The sequence below is a fragment of the Magallana gigas genome, chromosome 5 (genome assembly GCF_963853765.1).
Source record: "Magallana gigas chromosome 5, xbMagGiga1.1, whole genome shotgun sequence".
NCBI classification, from domain to species: Eukaryota; Metazoa; Mollusca; class Bivalvia; order Ostreida; family Ostreidae; genus Magallana; species Magallana gigas.
Genome location: NC_088857.1, coordinates 46861345 through 46885052, shown reverse-complemented (window position 1 = coordinate 46885052; position 23708 = coordinate 46861345). Strand labels below are relative to the sequence as shown.

At 30.8% G+C, this 23708-nt stretch overlaps 2 protein-coding genes across 3 annotated transcripts; both read left to right on the top strand.

Annotated features, from left to right (window-relative positions):
• Positions 1-342: 342 nt before the first annotated feature.
• On the top strand, positions 343-10483 carry LOC105344863 (uncharacterized). 2 transcript variants are annotated; one of them, XM_066083852.1, is made up of 6 exons: positions 343-437; positions 3279-3368; positions 3600-3686; positions 6618-6710; positions 9017-9055; positions 10358-10483. In XM_066083852.1, exons 2-6 carry the CDS (start codon positions 3327-3329, stop codon positions 10376-10378), a joined length of 282 nt encoding a protein of 93 aa, XP_065939924.1. In that variant the 5' UTR covers positions 343-437; positions 3279-3326; the 3' UTR covers positions 10379-10483. The 2 variants fall into 2 exon arrangements, 1 of the variants encoding a protein (XP_065939924.1); XR_010713830.1 differs by lacking the exons at positions 6618-6710; positions 9017-9055; positions 10358-10483 and adding an exon at positions 3874-3966.
• A 522-nt stretch (positions 10484-11005) lies between these two features.
• Positions 11006-13176, top strand: LOC136269732 (uncharacterized). Its single transcript, XM_066085916.1, has 5 exons — positions 11006-11134; positions 11646-11750; positions 12157-12249; positions 12658-12817; positions 12925-13176. Exons 4-5 carry the CDS (start codon positions 12660-12662, stop codon positions 13103-13105), a joined length of 339 nt encoding a protein of 112 aa, XP_065941988.1. The 5' UTR covers positions 11006-11134; positions 11646-11750; positions 12157-12249; positions 12658-12659; the 3' UTR covers positions 13106-13176.
• The last annotated feature ends 10532 nt before the right edge of the window (positions 13177-23708 follow it).

Sequence of the window (23708 nt, the reverse complement as noted above, 5' to 3'; positions counted from 1 at the left end):
ATATGATAAACAGAAGTGCTTTTCAATGATATGTATATGTATAGGGTTAGGGATTTAAGATTTGGAATATATTCGTCAGCTAGTACGGTTTATACCTGCCAATAATATCGTACAACTTTTAAGTCCGGCAATTTGACCAGTCAAAAAAATAGCAATTGATAATTTTTTAAAACATTTAAGTATATACTTCTATTAATCATCTATAACGGTGAAGTATACTCAAGTGACCGATTTACCACAGGTTTGTTGCTTTCTAAAGGTTGTGAATAACAATCAGTAAATAGTGAAATTCCTATATCATTTACGTAACATCCTAACCAAAACGTTTTCTTTTATCAATATAGGAATGTGTATTTCTATTTTGGAAGGAGGACAAAGTTATCATCATAACGGAGGAGATGACGGAAGACATGACGGAGAAATAAATACAAATCAAAGTAATTTGGTCAAATCATGTCAGTAATTGTTGTCCATCTATAACAATTGATTTTTAAAAATAGTAAACAGTTCTTTGTTTGAAAATTACACGTTTTATTAGCTAAAATATTGTGTCCACAATTACCTCGGTCATGAAAAACTGAAAGATAATGAATTATACAATATTTTTACAACGGTTAACAAACACGTTTTACGACCTTAACATTAATAAACAATGTTTGTGTATTGACCAATCATTGCTGCAACTACTAGATTTACTTCTTAACACCAGTAGTATTGGTTCATATTTTGATTTTATTTTTTAAATCTCACTACAATTATTTTCACTGTAATCGTAGTAATTGCATGAGGTTGCAAACCAGATAAATATTTTTAATTTATATTTGACCAGCATGGAACACTACAAATAAAGTATTGTAAAAATAAACTCGTAATTACCGAAGAGGTTCTAACAACAGGCTAGAAAAGCTTTTTTCTCTGCCCTTTTTAAAATTAAAAAACTCTTCAACCTATTCAATCATTATATCTATAATGATTGCACTATACTTCATCTACATAAAATGGCAGGGATGATACGGACATACGGTCAATTTACTTTATATTTGATGCATAGTTTACTCGAACGTTGACCTTTCATTGGAAAAATAACGGAAATTGGGTGTTTGAAAAATTCTCCCCGAGACTCTTAAATTGATTGACTATTGATATAAAGGAGGGTCAGACAGTTATCATAAGGATACAAACAAGAATATATAAAATAACAAAAAAATTCATAAAACGGTACCAAATATATTCCCACTAGAAGGGCACAAAACCAACTCCAATAACACAAAACATTTCTTATATATATATATATATATATATATATATATATATATATATATATATATATATATATATATATATATATATATATATATATATATATAGATAAAAATTAAATAAGAAAACACGAAAAACGTTCAATATAGCTTAAGCGCTTTCATTTTAAAATCTTCAGAAGCTATATAATGGTAACATAGTAACGTGACGTCAAAAAACTTGAACGTTGAACGGCAATGTCTATTATGACGTCATAGTTAGATTTAGATTTTTCCGACGTCATAGTTAGATTTAGTCATAGTTAGATTTAGATTTTTCCGCTAAATCTAACTATGACGTCATAATAGACATTGCCGTTCAACGTTCAAGTTTTTTGACGTCACGTTACTATGTTACCATTATATAGCTTCTGAAGATTTTAAAATGAAAGCGCTTAAGCTATATTGAACGTTTTTCGTGTTTTCTTATTTAATTTTTATCTATAACTCGCCGACCACTGTGGATTTTATTGTGTTTCAATATATATATATATATATATATATATATATATATATATATATATATATATATATATATATATATATATATATATATATATATATATATATATATATATATATATCATTGTCGCTTCTAAACAAATTGTGCTCAGAAACAACTAAACACGCAGCTACAAAAAATAGGTTAACAAAAAGAAACGTGTAATACTGTCCATATTGTATAGCATAGTACTACACATTGTTGGTTCATTCGATAGCGTCGGTTACGATTTGGATACGGTAGGCCCGGGTTCGAGTCTGGGCTGTTGCTATCGTTGTAACATTGTTACCTTGGACAAATTACTTTACCCTACTAGTGCACTATCTCCACCTAGGGGTAAATATGGTTATCCTTCACTCGTTATATATGAATGAAAAGCATTAGCGTCTTTATTTGGCAGCTCTGCTTGTGTGCTTCCCGGGAGTTGAGGATGCTAAGAATTGCACCGTTCTCGCCAAGTAGTGATATGTAGAAGTCGTGCAAGGCAACATACTTTGCGAGCAAGGCTATAAACCCCTATCTTTACCTTTTTACCAAAAATATGTTTGCAGTGCATAAATAAACAATCAAATGAGTTCAACAAACAAATAAAATGCCATATAGTTTCTTGTTTCCCCTTGGACTGAAATGTCATTCTTTCATTTGTTTAACCATAGCACGTGACTGCCTTATATATCTCTATTTAGTTCGGTGAGAATTAATAATAGGCAATATGTCCGTCATTGGCCGACGCTAGCTTATTCATTTCGACATCTCATATTATTCAATACAGAAACCGCGTGACGTAAGTTCTTAAAATATTTGGAGTAGTTGCCCTTTGAAATTCTTTAAAAGTTGTTACCCTTTAGATATTGACTTCACATTGTTATGTCTGGACCAGAACTAAATGGCAGTGTCGAATTTGCTCAAATCTCTGCCGAGGAAAGTAAGAAAACATTTAAAAAATTGAATAACAACGAAACATTGTTAGTAAACATGGGTGAAGCGTATTTGAAATGTGAGATCGATAATATTGAAGAGTTTAAATGACTTAAACTGGACAAGATGTTAGGCAAGATGTTTATCAATCTTGTAAGTAAGTGTGTTAATTAAGACTCCAAAATAAAACCCTTAACACATTTTGAATTTCGGACAAAGATTGAAACTAACAGAGGAAAGTAAATTAACTTTGATTGTTAAACAGAAGCGCACGCTTTAATTTTTGTCTTTTCAGCGATCAATTAGTTAATCTATCTAATAAAACATTCAAACGTAGAGATCTTAATGGCTAAAAACAATATTAAACTGAAGACAAGGTATTGTTTTTATGGCTTTTTTTTAAAAGTTGTCCATTAAACATTTTAAACTAAACAAGTAAACAGGTACATTAAATTAAAGAAGTTTTGTACATGCAAATAATAATTTTTATGCAGAATCTTCACACTTTCAAAAACATAAAAACATAGTCAATTATTATAAGGTTACCTTCTTTCGAACAGATTCAAGATGCTATTCCGATTCAGATTGTCAACATCATCATTGTGATAATGGCCAAGCGCATTGTTATAACGAAGGATGTCATTGTAAAGGTGTGTTTCAATACTTAGACATGTAATAAAGGGATCTCGTCATGGTAAAACTCTTTTAACTACTCTGAAACGATAAGGTTTTTAACGAATAATATGTATAATTTTTGTTGAAGAAAAATCAATGATAATCCATTAAATTTTCAGTATGGAATGGTAAATCGTAAAATTACTACAAAAGTAGACTTTGTTATGTATCAACATTAAACGCTATCTCAACTTCTTTTGATTCAGGATGTCATTTCGATTCGGATTGTCATTATCATCAATGTAATAACGACCAAACGCCTTATTGTGATAATGGAGGATGTCATTGTAAAGGTGTGTTTCAATACTCAAACATGTAATAAAGATATCTCGTCACGTTACAATTTTGCAAAACTCTGAAATGATAACATTTTTAACACAGATAATATCTAATTTATGTCAACCACAATAATAAAAAAGCACACACATTACAGAAAAAAACCACAAATGATTTTTTTAAAGATAACATTCTTTTGAACAGATTCAGGATGCTATTCCGATTCAGATTGTTATTATCATCACTGTTTAAACGGCCAAACGCATCATTGTGATAATGGAGGATGTCATTGTAGAGGTGCGGTGTGTTTCAATGCTAAGACATGTAATGAGATCTGTCATGGTACATTTTTGAACAACTCTGAAACAATATCACTTTAAACATATGTAATGTATAATTTATGTTATGACAACAACAAAAAACCTTTTTAATTATAGGCATGTATAATACTGCAAGGGTTTATACTTCAGTAACATGTATCACTCGCCCTTTTTAATGACAAATTATAATATTCTCTTAACAAAAATACAAAGAATTTGATAATTTAAAAAAATGAAAGAAATTGATCAATCATAATTGAAGTCATTAGCTCGGAGTTTTACATGATTGATACATTTTTTGGTTTAAAACTAATTATCAGTGCAATTAATTCTACATAGAATAATGAACTTGTTGTATTGTGTATTTGCTGATCAGGCATAAAAACTATATTTTATTCAGAGCAATTGTGCGAAGAATACCTGGCTGTAGTAAAATATATTAAATATCTAATAAACAAAATGATTATTTTAATAGTGTTGATGAGGTATAAAAAACATTTACATGTAGTTCACTTCAATTTTAGCTTTAAATTGATCAGTTTACTATATCTTTATGCAGATCTCTGATTATTCGAGTAATAATTACTACTAAAAGAATAACTTTTCATAATTTTGGGTTGATCAATAAATCTGGGTGCTGCACTTGTATACCCAAATGGTCATAGTAGGGGAAAATTGTAATCGTCAATGCAAGTATTATTTATAAATAATATTGAGTCTACTCTTTTATCTAAAATTAACAACATTTGTTATATAGTGACTTGTATTTCGAAATATTATTTTTAATGTGTTTTCACTCATAATGATGAGATGCATGTACACGTGAATCGTTACGATGAGTACTATATCCAAGTGCAAAATGTAAGCATCTTGTTATAACAAAGCAGTTGTTTCTTTTAAAATTTACCCCTTTTCTCACTTTAAGTTTAAGAATATGAATTATACCTGTTGTTCCATTTTTCTACTACAATACAAATTAAAATATTGTAAAGACGTTTTCACATATAACAAGAAATGATACTGATAAAATAAGATTTATATGGAGGTCATTATTCTACAGAGGTCACTTTTCTTTACGTAGAGTGTGCTCAGTCTTATTTAAATGACACTTATTTTTCAGGAAAAAAGGTCATTCTTCCTTAGTAGAATAATGTGCGGGGGTCATTATTCTACGTCGAAAAATAACCCCCGGTAATTCTTCTACAGGGGTCATTATTCTGCTTTACACCGGTCCTGAGTACAATCGACGACATGTACAAAAAGAAATTAAATAGAAAGGACACGATTCATTTGCATATCACGTGTCGATATTTATCGCTAAAATCCTCAAGGCTGAAAAAAAAACAACGATTATAAATAGTCTTCGTTAAAACACATCTTGCAAACTACGTATTCATATAAATGAAGGATAGCGTGAGGAGTCAAATCGAACACGCGTACCGAACTTTATATTACATAACACGCATGGCACAAAAAATCACAATGAAAAGTTAAATGGGTTCACATTAGGACAACAATACCAGTTTAAAATAATGAAGACCAAGTAGACTTAACTATTTTTAACAAGTTAAAATGAATCAGGTAAAGTACATTTTTTCTCCTTTTGCATAAGTATAAATTATGATCAAATACATTGACCAGTTGAAAGAGAAAAATGTACCTAGATGCGTTTATGTGTTTCAAATGCTCTCAAATATGGGACGGAGCTAATAATAGTTTATCGGGATTTCTTGTAAACAGTACTAGTGCACCCTTACTAAACAGTTAAGATAGATAAATTCAGTGTGATTGTTTTATGGTCGATGAAAGAGTAATTCTTTGGGAACATATTCATTAAAAAATCGAAGCCACCAATCAATCGGAGGCATATTTGAAAATGATAGATATATCAAATGATGATATAAACGTTGATCCTTTTGAAGGAAAAAATAATAATGTGATTCAAATATAAAATCTAAGGTGTTTGTATCATTACAAGTATGTTTTTAAAGGATCCAATGTGCTTAATTTAAAATTTACATTTTCACGAGCCCTAAAACACGATAACTTCATAGAACATAAGTTACACAAAATTGGTGTGTCTTACAGCATAACCAAAAAAAAACGGTGTTGGCTGCGCCGCGTAGTAATACATACATGTAGCATGTGCTACATAATAAAATTAGAGGTTTTAAAATAATTTCGATTAAAGGGTATAGATTGGAAATAATATAAATATAAGTAATAAGGAATCATTCTTTTCTTGAATATTATCAGTTGTTGGGTAATTTCCGTCGGTGCGTGGTCAAATCTATCATAAATATCTTTATACCAGCAAAATTCACAGAAACGAAAATACGTTTTAATGTAGATTTATAATGGGAAATCTGACGTCTTTTCCATTTGGAAAAATTTTGGACTCCTCGCACATTTATTATCCAGATATTTTTTGTGTCGTTTGAAATGTAAAATCCCCGTAGACTTTTTGTTTTAGTTGTGTATTGAATTCTGAAGCGATAAAGTAATACTCAAAGAATGTTTCCTTATTCCTTAATTAATGAGGTAGAGTTTGAGAACAAGTTCTTGTATTGTAAATTTATTTTGTATAACTGTTTAGATTTATTTTCTCAAATGACATTTTCCCATCAGATTTGGAATGTAACTCCGATTCAGACTGTCAACATCACTCGTGTAAAAGTACAGAAACGCCTTATTGTTCAACTGGAAGCTGCCATTGTAAAGGTTTGTTTTTCCCTTATTACAAAATACATATTTTTTCTTGAACAAATGCAGAAGATAATGTGGAATGCAATTTCAGAAAAAAGTAAATCAATATTTGTCGAGCTAGAGCCTTCTGCTTGTTTTTTTTCTTAAATACGAAAAGCATGCCTCATGACGTCTCAATTGAGTTTGGATTGATATTAGAGGACAATACAAATATGATTCTTATGAGTATTTTAAGTACTATTTGAATGACGTACCAAAACTAATAAAGATCGAAACTTGAAATTTTAAGTGATTGTAGATGAATGTTTGTAGTTGTCCCTCAATGCTTCCAAATGAGATAAATGTGAAAGGCCTCGAAGCTCGTCTGAACCTGAATTTTTTAAAAAAATATTTGCATATTTACTGTTATTACTTTTAAAGTAAAAACATTCTGTTTAAACATGTAGTGCAAAAGTTGTTTAAATTTTAGCGGGCTTTAATTTTATATCAGCCAAAAGAAGCTGGTCCCTCAAATTAGGGCGAAGAGGGCTATAAAGTTTTCTTACTTTTCAAATATATAAACAAAAATTTTCATTGTACTGCTGTTTATCTTCATAGTACCATACTTAAATCATATATTACGTAATTAGGGGGTTTACGGGGCCTGAAGTCCAAAACTTGGTGACCCCAGTATATAAGGAGTTTAAAGGTCGGCCCCTAAAACACATTTGTTCAGATATCTGTAGAACGGTCAACAATTCTTTAACACTTGTTGAACAAATTGTGTTTATATTTACACGACCTTTTATTTGATATCATGAAAAAAGGCTGACACCAAAAGAGTTCGAAAGTCTTTATTTAATAACTCTTTACTAAACAATAATTTGTCATTAATTATAGAAGCGCAGCTGATTATCTATACATTACCATATATAGCTCATATGTTACGTAATTAGGGGGTTTCTTGGGCCAAAAGTCCACTTTGATCATCAATATCTAGGAAAGGAGAAATATTTTGAAAAGCATTGTAGAACAAAAGTTGCTCAGAATAATGTTCTCAACAATATGATACCTGAAACTTTTTTTGTTGGTGGCCTTGGTAAGGAGTTGAAGGGTCGGCCATCAAAACAAAGTTGTTTGAATATCTCTAGAACGGCTGACAATTCGCGATCACTTGTTAAACAAAATATGTTTATATTTGCAAAACCTTTCATTTAATATCAAGAAATGGGGCTGACCCCTCAAATTAGGGGCCAGTAGGGCTACAAAGTCTTTTTATTATAACTTTTTTGAGCGATAATTTGTTATCAATCGTCAAAGCAAAAATAGGAACTTATTAAGCTTAATCTAATACTGAATTCCGTTTCAAAATCAGACAGTGCATTACAGAGATATCGGAATTTAAAAATTGAATTTTTTCCGGAAATTTTGATTACTCATTCTTGGTTAAGAAAAAAAGTGTTATATTCAGATAGAAATAAACTCGTACCTAAAATGATTTGAAAATTGTAAAGTCGTACCTGAACACATTCGGATTTTGCTAAGTCGTTCTTGAAATTGATAAAGTTTTTGTTGATTCGTACCAAGAATAATTCGATTTTTTCTTTTTGTTTTAGTTACTTATGTTTATGGTTTAAAAACTCTTATTCAAGAGACTTCTAGCTCTATTTTCGACATTAACGGAAGACCCACTAGTTGTTTTGCAACGAGCTTTGCTCTAGTTCCTCTTATTCTTCTACTTCTTTTTATTCTTCATCCAGATTTTTAGATGGATCCTAGCAACATTTTTGTGAATGTCAACAGAGTTTAATTTGTAGCCAGTTCAGTTCAAATATTACTCATACTACATGTGAGAAATTCACCTTTGAAAATAATAAGCATTCGAACGTTCTTTAGAATATCTTTTCACTAAATATAAGAACAATTTATTTCAGGTAATAAAAATTATTTAAATAATAATTAAGAAAATTCAATCTCGAAGGAATATTGAATACCGTAAGAAAAAACAAACATTGCTTTTAAAATTAATTTCCTGGAAAAATTCTAATTCTTTAGCCAATAAAATTCATAAAGGATTTTAAGATATCTTAGTATTTGTAAAATGTCTGTTTGCAAAATCCCACCTTGGCACTGATATATCTATTTGGCAGCGAAAAATTATTTTGTGTAATTATATTCTTATTCTAATTTATTTAATGTATCATGTACTTTAGTGTTTCATCAAACTACAAAATCACTCTTTAACTACATACAAACATAACATTATTCATAGCTATTTGGTGCAAATAAAAGAAAAATAAAAGGATTCGATCGTATAAACTTAAACTTGTTTTCCACTGTAGCAATTATACAGACAACAACAACGGCAACTGCAGCGTATGGTGAGTCAACGTAATAAATTAATTTTTCTTTACAATAGTATAATAGCGAGTGTTGCAGATAGTTTCCGTATGTTAAAATAGATATTTCAAGTCTGTACATAACACCATTTTACACACTTTAAAACCATGTTTTTTTCGATTTGCATATTTTACTTTTCTTCAAGCACCTTATTATGTTTCAGCTTACACTTGATTTTTTTCGAGGGGATATTTATATTATCATACCCAAATAGCAGTTGTTCAGCCAAAGATTTTTATCTAGTTTTAGGAAGCCCGTTTATGCATTTTCAAACAAAAGTTAAGTCGGAATTTCGGGTATCAAATCGAATACGCCTAGCAACATTCATATCATGTGACAGGCTTGGTACAAACGAGTTATATTATGCAAAGTTAAGGTGGCTTACTACACATTGAAATATTTTCTCAAATCGGCAGAAAATTTCTTGATTATGATAAATATCATATTTGATAAGAAGTATTTAAGCCTAATAGGCCAAAACATATGCAACTTTTGAAGTATATTTTCCATTCTGACAAACTTTCAACTAGTGATATGTTTGAAACATTAACAGGATTTCCCCGGTTCACTCTATGATTTAACCAAGTTCTCCTATTTCTCAAACGATTTTTGATGAGATCTAAGTTGGAAAATGATTATTCTTTTTTATCTCTTTCGTCTGACTGCATCTGTTTGACGCACCATGTCGAATAAACGCATCGTGTCAAAATGTACTAGGTATTCGCCAACTCATTGAAAGTAACGGAAGTTGATGTAAACTCACTGAGGAGTATTAAAAGCATACAATAAACCAAAAGTAATCTTTTCGCGGATTTTTGCTCGACCTCTAGCCCCTCTGGACTTATTATATGTTTTCGGAACATTGCAGTAATTATAGGGATAATTTACGTCATTCAAATGTAAAATTTGCGTTGCTTTCAGTACGTTTTGGAGTGCCTAGTACAGAACCGATCAGACCCAACCTAACAGAAAGTAAATCCCAACTAAACCTTGGGTTTACTTTCTGGGTTTACTCTGGGTGTGGATCTTCTTCACACTTAAGTGCGTACAGATGACCCCAAAAGCAATTTTCAAGTAAACCCAAAGTAAACCCCGAGTAAACCCAAAGTAAACAGTGAGTGGACCCAAATCTTCAAAAAGTAACCCCAAAAGTAAACCAGGGATTTAGCTGGGGTTTACTCTGGTGTTAGGTTGGGTCTGATCCGTATTGTATATTTCGACATTTCGCTTTTTTTTTATTCGATAGAAGATAATTCAATGTCTATCGTAATTTTTATTGACAGAAACAACAACTAGAACAATGACTACTACAACTAAAGCACCACCACGAACAACAACAACTGAAGCACCGACAACAACAACAAAAACAACTGAAGCACCGACATCAACAACAATTAAAGCACCGACAACACAAGGTTTGCAGATGGAACGTGGCTTTTTAAATAGGCAAAACGGCAAAGCGTGTAGTTTCGGAATTTATAAACTCAATAATTATTTCTGATCTTATGAAATGCAAGCATTATTCAAGTTTTATCAATTAAGATGTATAAATATCCTAATAGGCAAAATTAAACAAGAAAAAGAAAAACAAAAGTATGATAACAATACCATTGTTTAACTTTTCCAAACATGACAGGTGTGGTATAAAGCTACATGTATTTATTTCTTTTATGCCAATAATTTGGTTTAAAATTGAAATCATGTAAAATTACATAGCCTCAAAGACCAAGCAAGGTTATATAGATGAGAAAAACTAAAAAATAATGTGTTAAAACTTTGATAACTTATGATTATACTACTTTATTCAAGGATTCTTTTCTGTTGAATTTGCTTTATATCAATTTTCTTTATCTAAAGAATTTTTTGTGTTGCGAAATGCTTACACTTCCTTAAAGTTCAAATAAACCTGTTTTTCTTCTATTTTGTAGATCCTACCACAGTAGATCTACAACTTCTAATAAAATGTTTGAATCACACCGAGTGTAGTAGTCATGTTTGTCCGGCTGGTACACACCCATACTGTAACTTTGGTCAGCGTTCATCGGATTGCCAGTGTACCGGTGAGATATATATTTCTCTTAGGGTTAAAAAATAAAGTCTAATGGATTAAACTCTACTTGTCTGCTTTTAAAAACAGAATTTTGTTTATATATCTTAAAAATCTTCAAAAACTATCTTATTTCACAAAGATGGTTAGAACAAGTTACGGTATCCTGGTTATTTCCGCCCTGCATTTCCCTCACTTTCAAACTGCGTCACCTTGTCATGAAGTTGCTTTTATTTTGTTAAAAGCGATAATTTGAAACATTTGAATTTGCACTGTCCTTAATTCGCACTCTGGCGACGCAACGGCGAAAGGGGGGAATATTTCCCTGCATGCAGTAACAACTATATTTGAATTCTTTGGTGTGCTCTTGCAAATGAAGATAGATTTAATAAAGCATTACATCTTTATCTTTAATCGATAAAGGTATAAGTGAGAACAAATTTACTCTTTCAACTATCGTATCATTTAAAGGCTAGGAATGCCTTAACTTTGATACACATATCTATGTTATGCATACTTTGTAGTATGTACAGATGACAGTCATTGCCCTTCTCCTGCAGGACTAGTAGGAAAATGTCATTTTAACTATTTCGACCGCAGCTATTCCTGTGTTTATGGAATTGCACCAGGTAAATTAAGAAAACTCAATTATCAATTATTTATACTTGCATGTTTGCGATGTATGTGAAAGACAACATGAAATCAATATAACGAGATTAAAAACTAAGCATTTCCTTTTTGAAATCAAATTATAAGGATAACCGTAAATATCTTTCTATAGATAAGACGCTCGCAAACTGTCTAAGATAAATGTTTTTTAAATGAAAAGAGATTGTGATTGAACAAATCATTAAAAAATAATTTCACACCGGCCTATACTATTGTTTTATAATTGTATTTTGTGAAGTATACATGTTACTAAAAGTGGTATTACAAGTAATCAGCTTTATTTTACATAATCAATCTAATTAATTAAGTGTGTTTGGAAATAGAACTTAGAGTGATAATAAGCGCTACAATGTTTTATCATTAAAGACACAACAACACAACCCAAAGACACAACAACAGTTCCCCCAACAACAGCACAGCATGAGACTACCACAACACAACAAACAACGCTGGCATTAGGTACATTGTGTACATTGCAGAACACCCCCTTCACCCTCAATTGTTTTACATTCCGTTTTTTCTTTCAAATTCATTTAATAGTTGATCGTGATGAATTAATGTTTTATGTATAAAGTCTAAATTTCATAAACAAAGTACGAAACAACAATAAATCTTGATTATCTATGATTATCTAAAACTGAATAAAAAAATCAATGGGATTTTTATTAGCTTTGCTCATACTTTAAAACTATGACACAATGACATTTGAATTCATAGACATGATATATCACCTTTCTATGTCTCCTGCAAGACAACAGGCATTCACAATACAAAAATTCAAAATAAAATTTAATGTATTTAGTGTGTTAGTTATGTAAAATGCTCTTTTCGCCACACAACCTCACTAAACTGAGACCATAACGACAGGCATGAGGAGTTGCCACATCTGTGGAGACAATGACAACGCTATACCGTGCGACATACGATCCATATACACCGGCAATCTTCAACAGTGTGGTCCAGGTGAAGATTTCTGTATGACAGACTTGATACACAATGGACAGCCGTTTCCTACTATATTTAAACGGTAAAAGCAACAAAAAAGAATAGAATCTATACACGCCATTGTTCAATAATATTTAAACTTGTTTATGTAAAAACTTAACTAGAGGAGTGATTAATTATTCAATTTAGGTGTGTAACGGAGGAAGAGTGCCGGAACAAGTGGCTCCACCAAACATCTGACCTTGAACACTGCACAAACTATGGCAACGTCCTTGTAGAAGGTCACTACAGCTGTCATTTCTGTTGTACATCGGACGGATGTAACTCGAATCAGATTCCTGAGAAATCCACACTATACATTAAAGCCTGAGCCTTACTTTATATGGAGTGTGATGTAAACTTCTTTAATTTCATAAAACGAATAAAATAGTCTTCATTTTCGGTGAGACGAATTTTGTCACCATTGTGATTTTTAACCAAAATAAAAGGTTTATTTTAAACCAAAATGGTTCAATTGATAATATTAGTGTCTTGGTCGTATACAGGTTGCTAAAAGTTGGCGGAATGCCGCCATATCAATATCATCTGTAAAAAAAAAAAAAAAAAAATTGAAATGTCGTGTAGATATATAAAACAGCTACACTTCAAACGAATGGAAAAAGTGTTTGTTTGGTCTATCCTTTTCGCAATTAGTGTATGTAACTTTAAAACAGTAAAACATCGTTTTATAAATATACATGGATATGAATATGAATAGCAATAATCTAGTAAACTCATTCTAAGACAAGTGAAATTTAGTATTTTTCTTATCTAAGTTAGCATGATACTCGTTCCATAAATCTATTTTTAAACGTCCTAACAACTGTAAGGTTATCTGCTATCGTTACATGTGGACATGCATAAATGTCACAAAATGTTCACAGTATTACCTTTTATGATGGAAAACTTTTTGAAAACCCCCTAAAATCTAAGATTTCCAGATGTGATTTAGTTACTATATATTCTATGTATTTAGCAAATATAGTTAAACGTATACTTAAAGATCAACCTTGAAATTTCTTCCTTGAAAATCAAAAATATTATTTCTGATTATAAATTTCAGTTTTGTAAGGAAAATTTCGAAATATTTTAAATTAAGGTATATTTCACTACATTTTTGGACAGGGCTATTCATCACAAAAGATTTTTTAATTTCAATTTGGCCCTTTCCTGAAGCCCTTTTAAGCAAATAATAATGTAACGACTTGCCTATTTGTGCAAAATGTATGTTTTAGATAAAATAATAAACTTAAACAAAGATATGAACATTTAAAATTCAATATTGGGACACACTCCAAGATCTATTCAGTGACTTACTGGCATGGAGATCCCTCGTTTCTGCCTTTATACGCCAAAGGGGTCACGGGCAGTGAGTAAGTATGTAATATTCAATATCTTACAAATCTTAATATAGATTCACCGATTTACTTTCTGCATTCGCTAAAATAGGTCACGATATTATAAATTGAAGGAGCCTCCGTGTTTATGAGTTTTAAAAATGATACTTGATAAAAAAAACTTAGTAAAAAAACATGAATCAAAATTTGTTATACAGGCAAATAAAAGTAAATGTGATTTTGAACAGCCATATTGATGGACTATGAAAAAAAAACCAGTAATAGATATGCATGTAATTGTTGCCAATCTATGAAAACTCCATAAAACGGCATTAATTATGCTCTTGACCCCTCTTATTTTTTAAAAAGAAATTAGAATAAATTGAACATGCCTACCTGCATAACAAAATGCAGTTGCGGAGAAAGGCTTCATAAAAAATTAATGAAATGACGATAAATATAGCACAGAAAACCATTCAGGAATCATTTACTAGATCTAAATATTGTGGCATACTTTAAGATGCTTACCATTTCAAATGTTTAACAAAATGATTAAGATGATGTTATTTAGGCTCTAATATTGTACAATTTTATGAGTCTAAAACGGTAATAATAAATTGAATATCATTTACTTTCATACATATTAATACTTCAATGTGACCCATATCGATTTAAAAACTTGCACTCAAAAATAATAAAGTTAGAGTCCAAATGAGATCATTTTTCTATTTGTAACATGCGTTATTTAAGCAATTTACCCTTTATTTTTGCTTTTAACATATGAATATAAACAAGTAATAATTTTAAAAGTTTTTTAATCGTGCTCACAAATTCATTGTGAAAATGCTTTGGGATTCATATAAATAACAAATGCATTTTTTTGAACAAGGCACCCAACGATATATTTATTTTCTCATAAAATATATATATACACTCTACCTTATACATATAGTACACATGGTACATATCTCCGCCATCTTAGATGTATTTAAAACTGTCACACTGTATAAACTCATTGGTTATATTAGTTTGTGACCCTCTCCGTCTCCCGATCGGTTCTTCAACATCTAAGCTTATGATCGATTCAACCAAATTTAAAACGGCGCTTTACACCTGTTCGTAATAAAAATCATTCCTCAATCTGCAACTTCTGTGTAAAATATGCGATAAATGACTAAAAGATTGATGGAGATCTAAAACCATTAATTTCATGTGAAAGCGGACCCTTTTTATACAATGAATTATAGAAAATCTACCATAATTATAAAACAAGAGTGAATAAATATGACACATTCTGATTAGTGTTGATAGCTTGGATTTCATTTGTATACATAAAATAGGGATTCGCCGCGAATAGGCCTACCACATACTCGCTGTCAAAAGTAATGTTCACATTATGAGAAGCCACTTTTCATTCTGATTTATTCTAATTTTTATGAAAGATATATCAATTCTTTTATTGTAACATTAATTTTTTTACTTTTAGAAATATTATAGGTACTTTCAGGATTAACTCATTTGCCACAATTTCTGTTGAAGCAAAATACAACGTATTTAGCGCAAATTTAAACGCAATATACAAATTACATGAAACAAAATTGTCTCATATTTTGTCAAGCCTTGTGCGATCTTTTTATATTAGTGTCTTAACAGGGTCAACACAATTATGAGATACAAGTGTAATATTTCGGTCTTGTATGCATTTGTAAGGACAGCGGACCCAATGCATTTCCACAATAGATTTTTTATTCAAATTTTTATTAAATGTTAATTTGTTAATGGCGAGTGAAAATCAATAAAATTTACATGATCATCGACTTCCTTTTTTTACTGGGGCGTTTCAAAATTTGGGTACGAAAATCCTCAGATATAATAGAAAGTAATCGGAATTTTGTGGGGTGTGGCATTAAAACTGATATTTAAAAAATTCTGCAACAGATTTTTTACTCTAATTAAATTGAACTATTAGGTAGACAAGTAGCTTACCGATGAACAGGTTAAAAATGTAGTTCATCGACCTTAAATTGTTTGAGAGGTTGTGTCAAAGTTCACTGCATGGTTCATTTTTCTTCAGAAATATCATTGAAAAAGGACATAATATATTATTGCCTGACGTTACATTAACTGCTACATAAATAGTTATTGTTAGTTTAGGATATAAATTCAGTATCTACCAGATAATCACACTAATGAAATGCCTTTGGGCGTTTTAGGATTAATAAACGAGGAAATATGACGGACTTGTAGAGAGGATACAAATGAACTCCCTATTTGTTCAGATTTTTAAATATTCAAAATAAGTCTGTAGCTAAACAAAACAACATGTAGAATCTCATAATAATTGCTATTATATCTTTTGGCAACATTTTTGACCAGTTTCGGACAAAAACAAGCCAGTTTAAGAAACGTTTACATTCTTACCTCAAATGTACAAGATGGCTGCACATCCCCCTTAATGATTATAATTATTCTTATCTATCCAGTCTATATTCTTTAAGCTCTGCTAATTGATCTCATTTATGTCATTATACATCCAATTTAAACATTATGTATTTATTTACCTAAATGTTTTAGTCATGCAGTAACTTTTTTCTGCATGTTAAACATAAAGAGAAATCACCGGTACCCAAGTAGACAAATTACCCCTGCCGTATAAAAAAATGAAATTTATATATTAAAGCGTTGATAAGGTAAACAAAGTTATATTTACATGTACTTCACATTATAGATTTTATTCATTGCAATTGCGTACACAAAGTTTCTTTGTAATTTTATGTAAAGGTAAATGCAGTTTATCTGTGATCTCCGTGTAGGAGCGGACTTAAATGTAGTGTGTAACCTTAATATTTCGATTTAAGATTCTTCGACACACCAATACATTATTTCATTGATCAATAAAGAATCTTAACATTTTATGAAAATATTATTTAACAAAACAAAGACCAATACCGGCTTTCAACTATCATATATGTTATGCATTTTTTTAGTAATCAATTGATGTGCTGTTTGATTATCAATAAATAGTACATGTCAAGATAGTCTGGTTAAGTTTTTTTTTAACTTAAAGGGGAACGAAAATATGATGTACAATAAATCAATTAATTATTATTTTCTTTTAATTGTATATTGTATTGATTTTTATCAAAAGCCCACAACAATGAATAAATCAATAAAATAGAGCGCTTAATTTAAATTTCCCGCCGCTATTGATGCTGCCATTTAACTTTAATTTGTGACGTCACACCACCTATTCAGGATTTTTTAATCAACTATTCGTTCTAAATGACTAGTTCTGGAGAAATTGAAACAATATCGATTTGAGATCGTTCTTTTACCTTTGATTTCCACTAAATTACAAACCAACGTCAGAACAGAACATGTTCGTTGAAATGTAAGAGCTGAGATTAGTGTCGGAGGAATCTCTGCGTAATTGTGGATATTGCCAAAAGATACCAAGTATCATAGAAAATGTCTACCGTCGTTATTTTAACATGGTAATTCCAACTAAGAGAATGTTTTTTAAACATCTGAATTACAATTATGTCATACTTTTTAAGTTTGCAAAGAGCTTGACTTCAAGTCTTGGAATAAAAATTTACTCGATGTCATTTTCAACTTTGAATGATATCAGAATAACAGCTGCCATCTGTGTAATAAAAATTCATATATTTATGCATATATATGTATTTATTCTTTAGATAGGCGTGTGGTCCTAAAAATTATCAATTTTGTTTAGTCGACTACTTGAGAAACAGAACGGCACAAACCTGCGTTTTATCCAGAGCACTGTGTACATTGTATATGTAAACCAAACCGGAGAAGATGTTGTGACGTCAAAATAATAATTTTTGTGGGGTTTTTAATACAGAAGAGTTTTGGGGAGTTGATTTTAATCAACTCTCCTATGCAGTTACTCTGACAAACCGAAAGTGAAACAGTGTTTGGACCAAAGCACAAATCATCGCCGCTGACAAGAATTAGTTCTTGAAAATAATTGATAAATCCGAAATAATGTATGTTAAAGCATTGTTTTTCAAGGAAATATATTTATAAATACATTGAATATAGTCAGATTTCTAATGGTACGAACAATTTAGATATTTTTTGTCATTGTATTTATTCTTACGCCAGAGTTCAATATAGTCTCGTTCAACTAGACGCTCGACTGTCTCCGTAAATCTCGGATAAGTTGCGAGTCTCTCTTGCTTGTCGGAGATTAACGGCGAAAGCCGAGCGTTTGGTTGAAACGCCACGAGAGTTCAATATTGCCTGGATCCATAAATTTTCCAGAAATATTTCTATCACTGATACATAGTTTAATTGAATTTATTCTATCTTTAAATATCACTTAACATGATTCAAATGGGGTTTTATCAACATTCTTGTGTCGAAAAAGTCCGAAAATTCATATTATAAGAATGTGCGTAATTCAAATACAGATTAGAAACTACCTGTACTTGTCATGCAAAATAGCATATCATTGTTTTTAAAATAAAATAACCATCGATAAAATCGATAAAATCAACTCCCGTCAGTTCTTCGGTACTTTGATTTATTATTTCAGCCTGCAGTTAATACGACTTAAAACGTGCATTAAAGCTTAATTATGGAGTTTATTTTCAAAAGAGCATGACTACATGTGATAATTTAAACTACTTTATTAATAAATCAAATATGTTTTTTACATTCCTTCCCCTTTAAAAAATATTATTTAAATCAAAATCGCTACTATTTTTTATCTTTTTAATCTTTGAACAAAATATAAGGAGTAATAAATACAAGTTGTCAAATGAAGCAGTTATCAAACAACGATATTTTACAGGGAAATGTGTAAAAGGCAAAATATTAAAAAAAATAGCAAACTTTTAAATTTGAATAGATAAGGATTGTAGAAAAACTAAAAATTATTACATGTATAAAGTTAAAATTTTACAGAAGTGCTACATACAGTTTACTCTAAAAATTGATATGTAAATTAAGAACAATTTATGAACATATAATTTTACAGCTAGACAACGTAGAAGTTTTTGCAAAATTATAATATATTCTGACTCTATATGATTTTGTTTAATTACAATCGGGATCGTTTCGTATTTTTTTTTCTCAAAAATAAAATCAAAATAGGGCAATTAAAAAGGGAAACATATATGTTTACTTTGTCTAACCTTGTGTTTTTTATAACTGCTGGGGCTGATTTTATATCAGATATGGAGTAGGCTTTTAAATGATGGTTATGCTAAGTTTGTGTATACTTATAGACATTGCAGTAGTGTCCAGGTCAATCAAACCATATTTAAACTGAAACATGATGTACAAATTTTGTTTACAAAACAAAGAATATAAAGGGTTTCACCTTGTTTCGCCGCATACAAAAATGCGCACTTGACGTCAAGGCGGATATGATTGTTATGAATTAAGGTCATTTGTATATTTCTTTATGGGAACACAAATTAAACCAATCTAATGCATCATGAGAGTGTTAAGACGAGTGAAAAGCTGTCAATGTGACAGCAAACCGGTTTTTTTTAATGTGTACTGTATCCATAATCCATGTCCACCCTACTACATTACCTAGTGAAATGGAGTACACTATATGCAATATTTTGCCTAAAATGACTAAGTTCAAAAGCTAATATTTTTCTCTTAAATTAAAAGAAATCAAAATCCGAGTAATATGCACCCCTCTGATATATGTACAATTGATCTACAAAAGAACAATGTCCTATCTTGAAAACTGTAGAAGGAGTTATCCGTACAAAGAGGGTACCCTATATGCAATATTTTGCCAAAATATGAGTAAGTTCAAAAGCTGGTATTTTTCTCCTAAAATATCAGAAATCAAAATCCTAGCAATATGCACACGTCTAATATATGTACAATTGATCTGCAAAAGAAAAACTCCCTATCTTGAAAACTGTAGAAGGAGTTATCCGTACAATGAGGGTACCCTATATGCAATATTTTGCCAAAAAAAGAGTAAGTTTAAAAGCTGGTATTTTTTCATAAATGATCAGAAATCAAAATCATAGTAATATGCACACCTCTGATATGTGTATAACTGATCTTTAAAAAAAAAATTCCTACCTTGAAAAATGTAGAAGGAGTCATCCGTACAATGAGGGTACCCTATATGCAATATTTTGCCATAAAATGACTAAGTTCAGAAGCTGGTATTTTTTTCATAAATAATCAGAAATCAAAATCCTAGCAATATGCACACCTCTAACATATGTACAATTGATCTAGAAAAAAGAACCGTTTGATTTCGTCAACCGAATGATGGTTTATGCAACCCACATAACATCGATTGTAAAGAAAGCAAACTTCAGAAATATCAGTGAACAGAATGTACACAGGTTTGTTTTTGATTGCCAAAACATAGTAAAATAGAAAATATTTCAATGTTCAACTGGTATAATTCAATGAAAATATCAATATAAAGCCGAAGGATTATTCAAATGTAACCCACATTTCCTGATGGTATAAAGCTATACAATCAGTATATTAATATATATAGGAAGTAATCTTTAAAAGGAATTGGTCTATACTATTCGTAGCCGAACCTAAACTCGCAGGCCGTTTTAGTAGTACAGGTTCATATTGAAGGACTCATTTTTATGGAATGGTGATTTCCGTATAGGATTGCTTTAAAACAAATAAAGAAACATGACAATTCTTCGTCAAGATTTTGGAAAAACTATTACAACATGCATGATCAGACAATATATACAGACATACAATATCTTATCAGTGGATCTTATATAACCATGCATACAATCATATTTCATCAGATTTAACGAGATAAGTTGTGAGTTAAAGACAATGAGAAATTCAATAGTTCCCCTGGTTTCCATAGCAGGTAAATATAAGTTATTGCATCCTTTGTTGCAAACGTAAGTTATTAAGATTCAGAATAGCTTACTTAAATGACACACTTATTGTTATATTGTTCGAATAATAATTAGAGCATCCAAGTAGTTTGTCAGTTATTGAAAAAATTGCAAGCATGCCAGAGTCTGCATGTAGAAATTATCATATTTTTAACTTATATTTCTATTATGTGCAATCAATTACAGTATTGGGTCGTCGATTTGCTTTAACTTTATGTTACAAAGTTATGTCGCAATAATATTTCAATTGAAGTTTGATTTTAGTTGGCGAAATAGAGCAGTTTAACATCTGTTCAAAAATACACTTTATTTCTCAAATGAATCTGTGTTCTGTCTTCTGCCCAAAGTTAATAATGCACCATAAATTCTAAAATTGTTTGATTTTCATCAATACTTAAAATTTAAAAAGAGTTTTTGAAAGAAGTAAAAGTACTGAAGATTTCTCTTTCGAAATGTCCTATCTTGTCTGGCTGAATGCTATAATTTAGTATTTACTTAAGAGTCAGAAAAGATAATTTCCAACAGTTAATCTCCGTAAGAATTATTCAATTCCTGTCATTTTCTCCGGATAAAAAGAGAAAGCGTATCATTGAATAATTAATACGCTATGATATTCTCTTTCACCGATTTCAAAGATACTTTTTTCACATCCAAATAACACTTTTATTCCATAACAAAAAATAGATAAATTTATACAAAGGCTACAGTTAAAGTGGAAGGGAGGTGATAAAACTAGTAAAGTGGATAAAATGATTAATTTGGTTATACCGTTGTGAAGATAAACTATATATATATATATATACCTACATAATTTAAAACTCTTTTGTATTGAAAACCAAAAACATCAATTATTTTGACGTCACGCCATCTATTCTGGAATCAATATTCTAAACCCGAATTTAACATTTTGCTGCAAAATATCAATCCTCTTTAAAATATTGAACATGGGTTTAAATATTATGGCAGCGAAATATTGAACCTCACCCCTTGTGATTTCCCATTCCTAAAAAAAGAGGGTTTCAAAAATATTATGACCGCGGTAAATAGACCACCTAGCTCCCCTGATTGTCATTGCTATAAGAAGAGGATTCAATATATCATGGCCGCAAAATATTAACCCATCTTATAATCAATTCACATTGGAAACAGGGTGAAAATCTTTGTTGCCGCGGTATATTGATCACCCTTTGATTTTCCATTTCAGTGGATAGGGGGTTTAAAATATTATGGCCACGATATGTTAAACCCACTTCGTTTTTTCTGCTTTAAAAGAGTGGGTAAAGATATTCTTGCCTCGATATAACTTACCTCATCCTATTTCCAATTCCAATTGGGCCTTTTAGATATTATGGGCTCTAAATGTTGAACTTTTTTCTGATCTTCATTGCTATTGAAGATGGGGTTCTAAAAATTATGACCACGATATATTGAACCCCCCTCTTAATAAAAATTGCCATAGGAGAGGGGATTCGAAATATTATGGCCGCAATGTGTTAAACCCACCTCTTCTTGAAAAGGGGGTTAAAAAATCATAGCTGCAATTTCTCTAATTTAAGAAAATATTGTGATGGCTAAATATTGAACCCACTCTGATGTTCATTTCTATTTGAGACGAGGTTCAAAATATCATTGCTGGAAAATATTGACACCCCTTTTTATTTCCAAATTCCAGTGTGAGATGAGGTTTCAAATAATAATGAAAGCGATATACTGAACCCCCTCCTATTTCTATTGGGGTTTAAAATAATATTGCGCGATATATTGATCCCCCTATTTGCATTTTCAATTCAAGAGTGGGTTTAAATTATATGTCGGCGAAATACTGAACCAATCTCCCATTTCCAATTTTCATTTAAGAGGTGATTCAAAATATCATGGCCGCGAGATATTTCTTTTAAACCCCTTCTTCAACCTGAATTGAAAATAGGAAAGGGGTTCAATCAGGGTCATGTTATTGTAAAATTATTATGCCCTTATTTTTTTTAAATTCTCTATGAATGTTTTCCTGTCTTAGTAGTGTGCCTGGGTATCAACATGAATCCAGTGACGTAACATTTGACTTGTGGATTGTGCATTTGGTATTTAAAGGGGCATGGATACGATTTTGGTCCAATTCTTTTTTTTTTATTATACTCTATGCCCTAGGAACGTATTTCTAAAGATCATATAAAATTTGACAGTCAGTCGTAGAGCTAGTAGGACGATAAAGAGCTAACAATTCTTTGTCACGTAACAAGGGTCGTGCCCTGTCTTTGTTTACATAGGTTTAATATACCAGTAAAACATTTTTATCAAGCTGATTTGTCTATCTTCTTATTCATATAAGCATTAATAAACAGCTCTTAACGCATAACACATTCATTATAGGTCTAAAACAGAAATGTTCACTTTAAAGTTCAAAATGTAAACAAAAGCTTTGTTTCCAGAACACAAAATTGTAAGCCCTGTAACTTGCATATAACTCAAAGAAAAACCCGCAAATTTTGGTAGCCTATTAAAAATGCCTTATTGGAGCATTGTAAACATTAAATACGGAAAAATATTTTTTGAAAAATCGTGACCATGCCAATTTAAATATTGTCACATTAATAAATACTTAAATATTGCTAGAAGTACCAGTCTGGGGTCATTTTCATTATATAGTAATAAGTCACGACTGCCAGTGGTCGTCCCATAGTTTTTCTTTATTTCCCCCACAAGCTTTGTT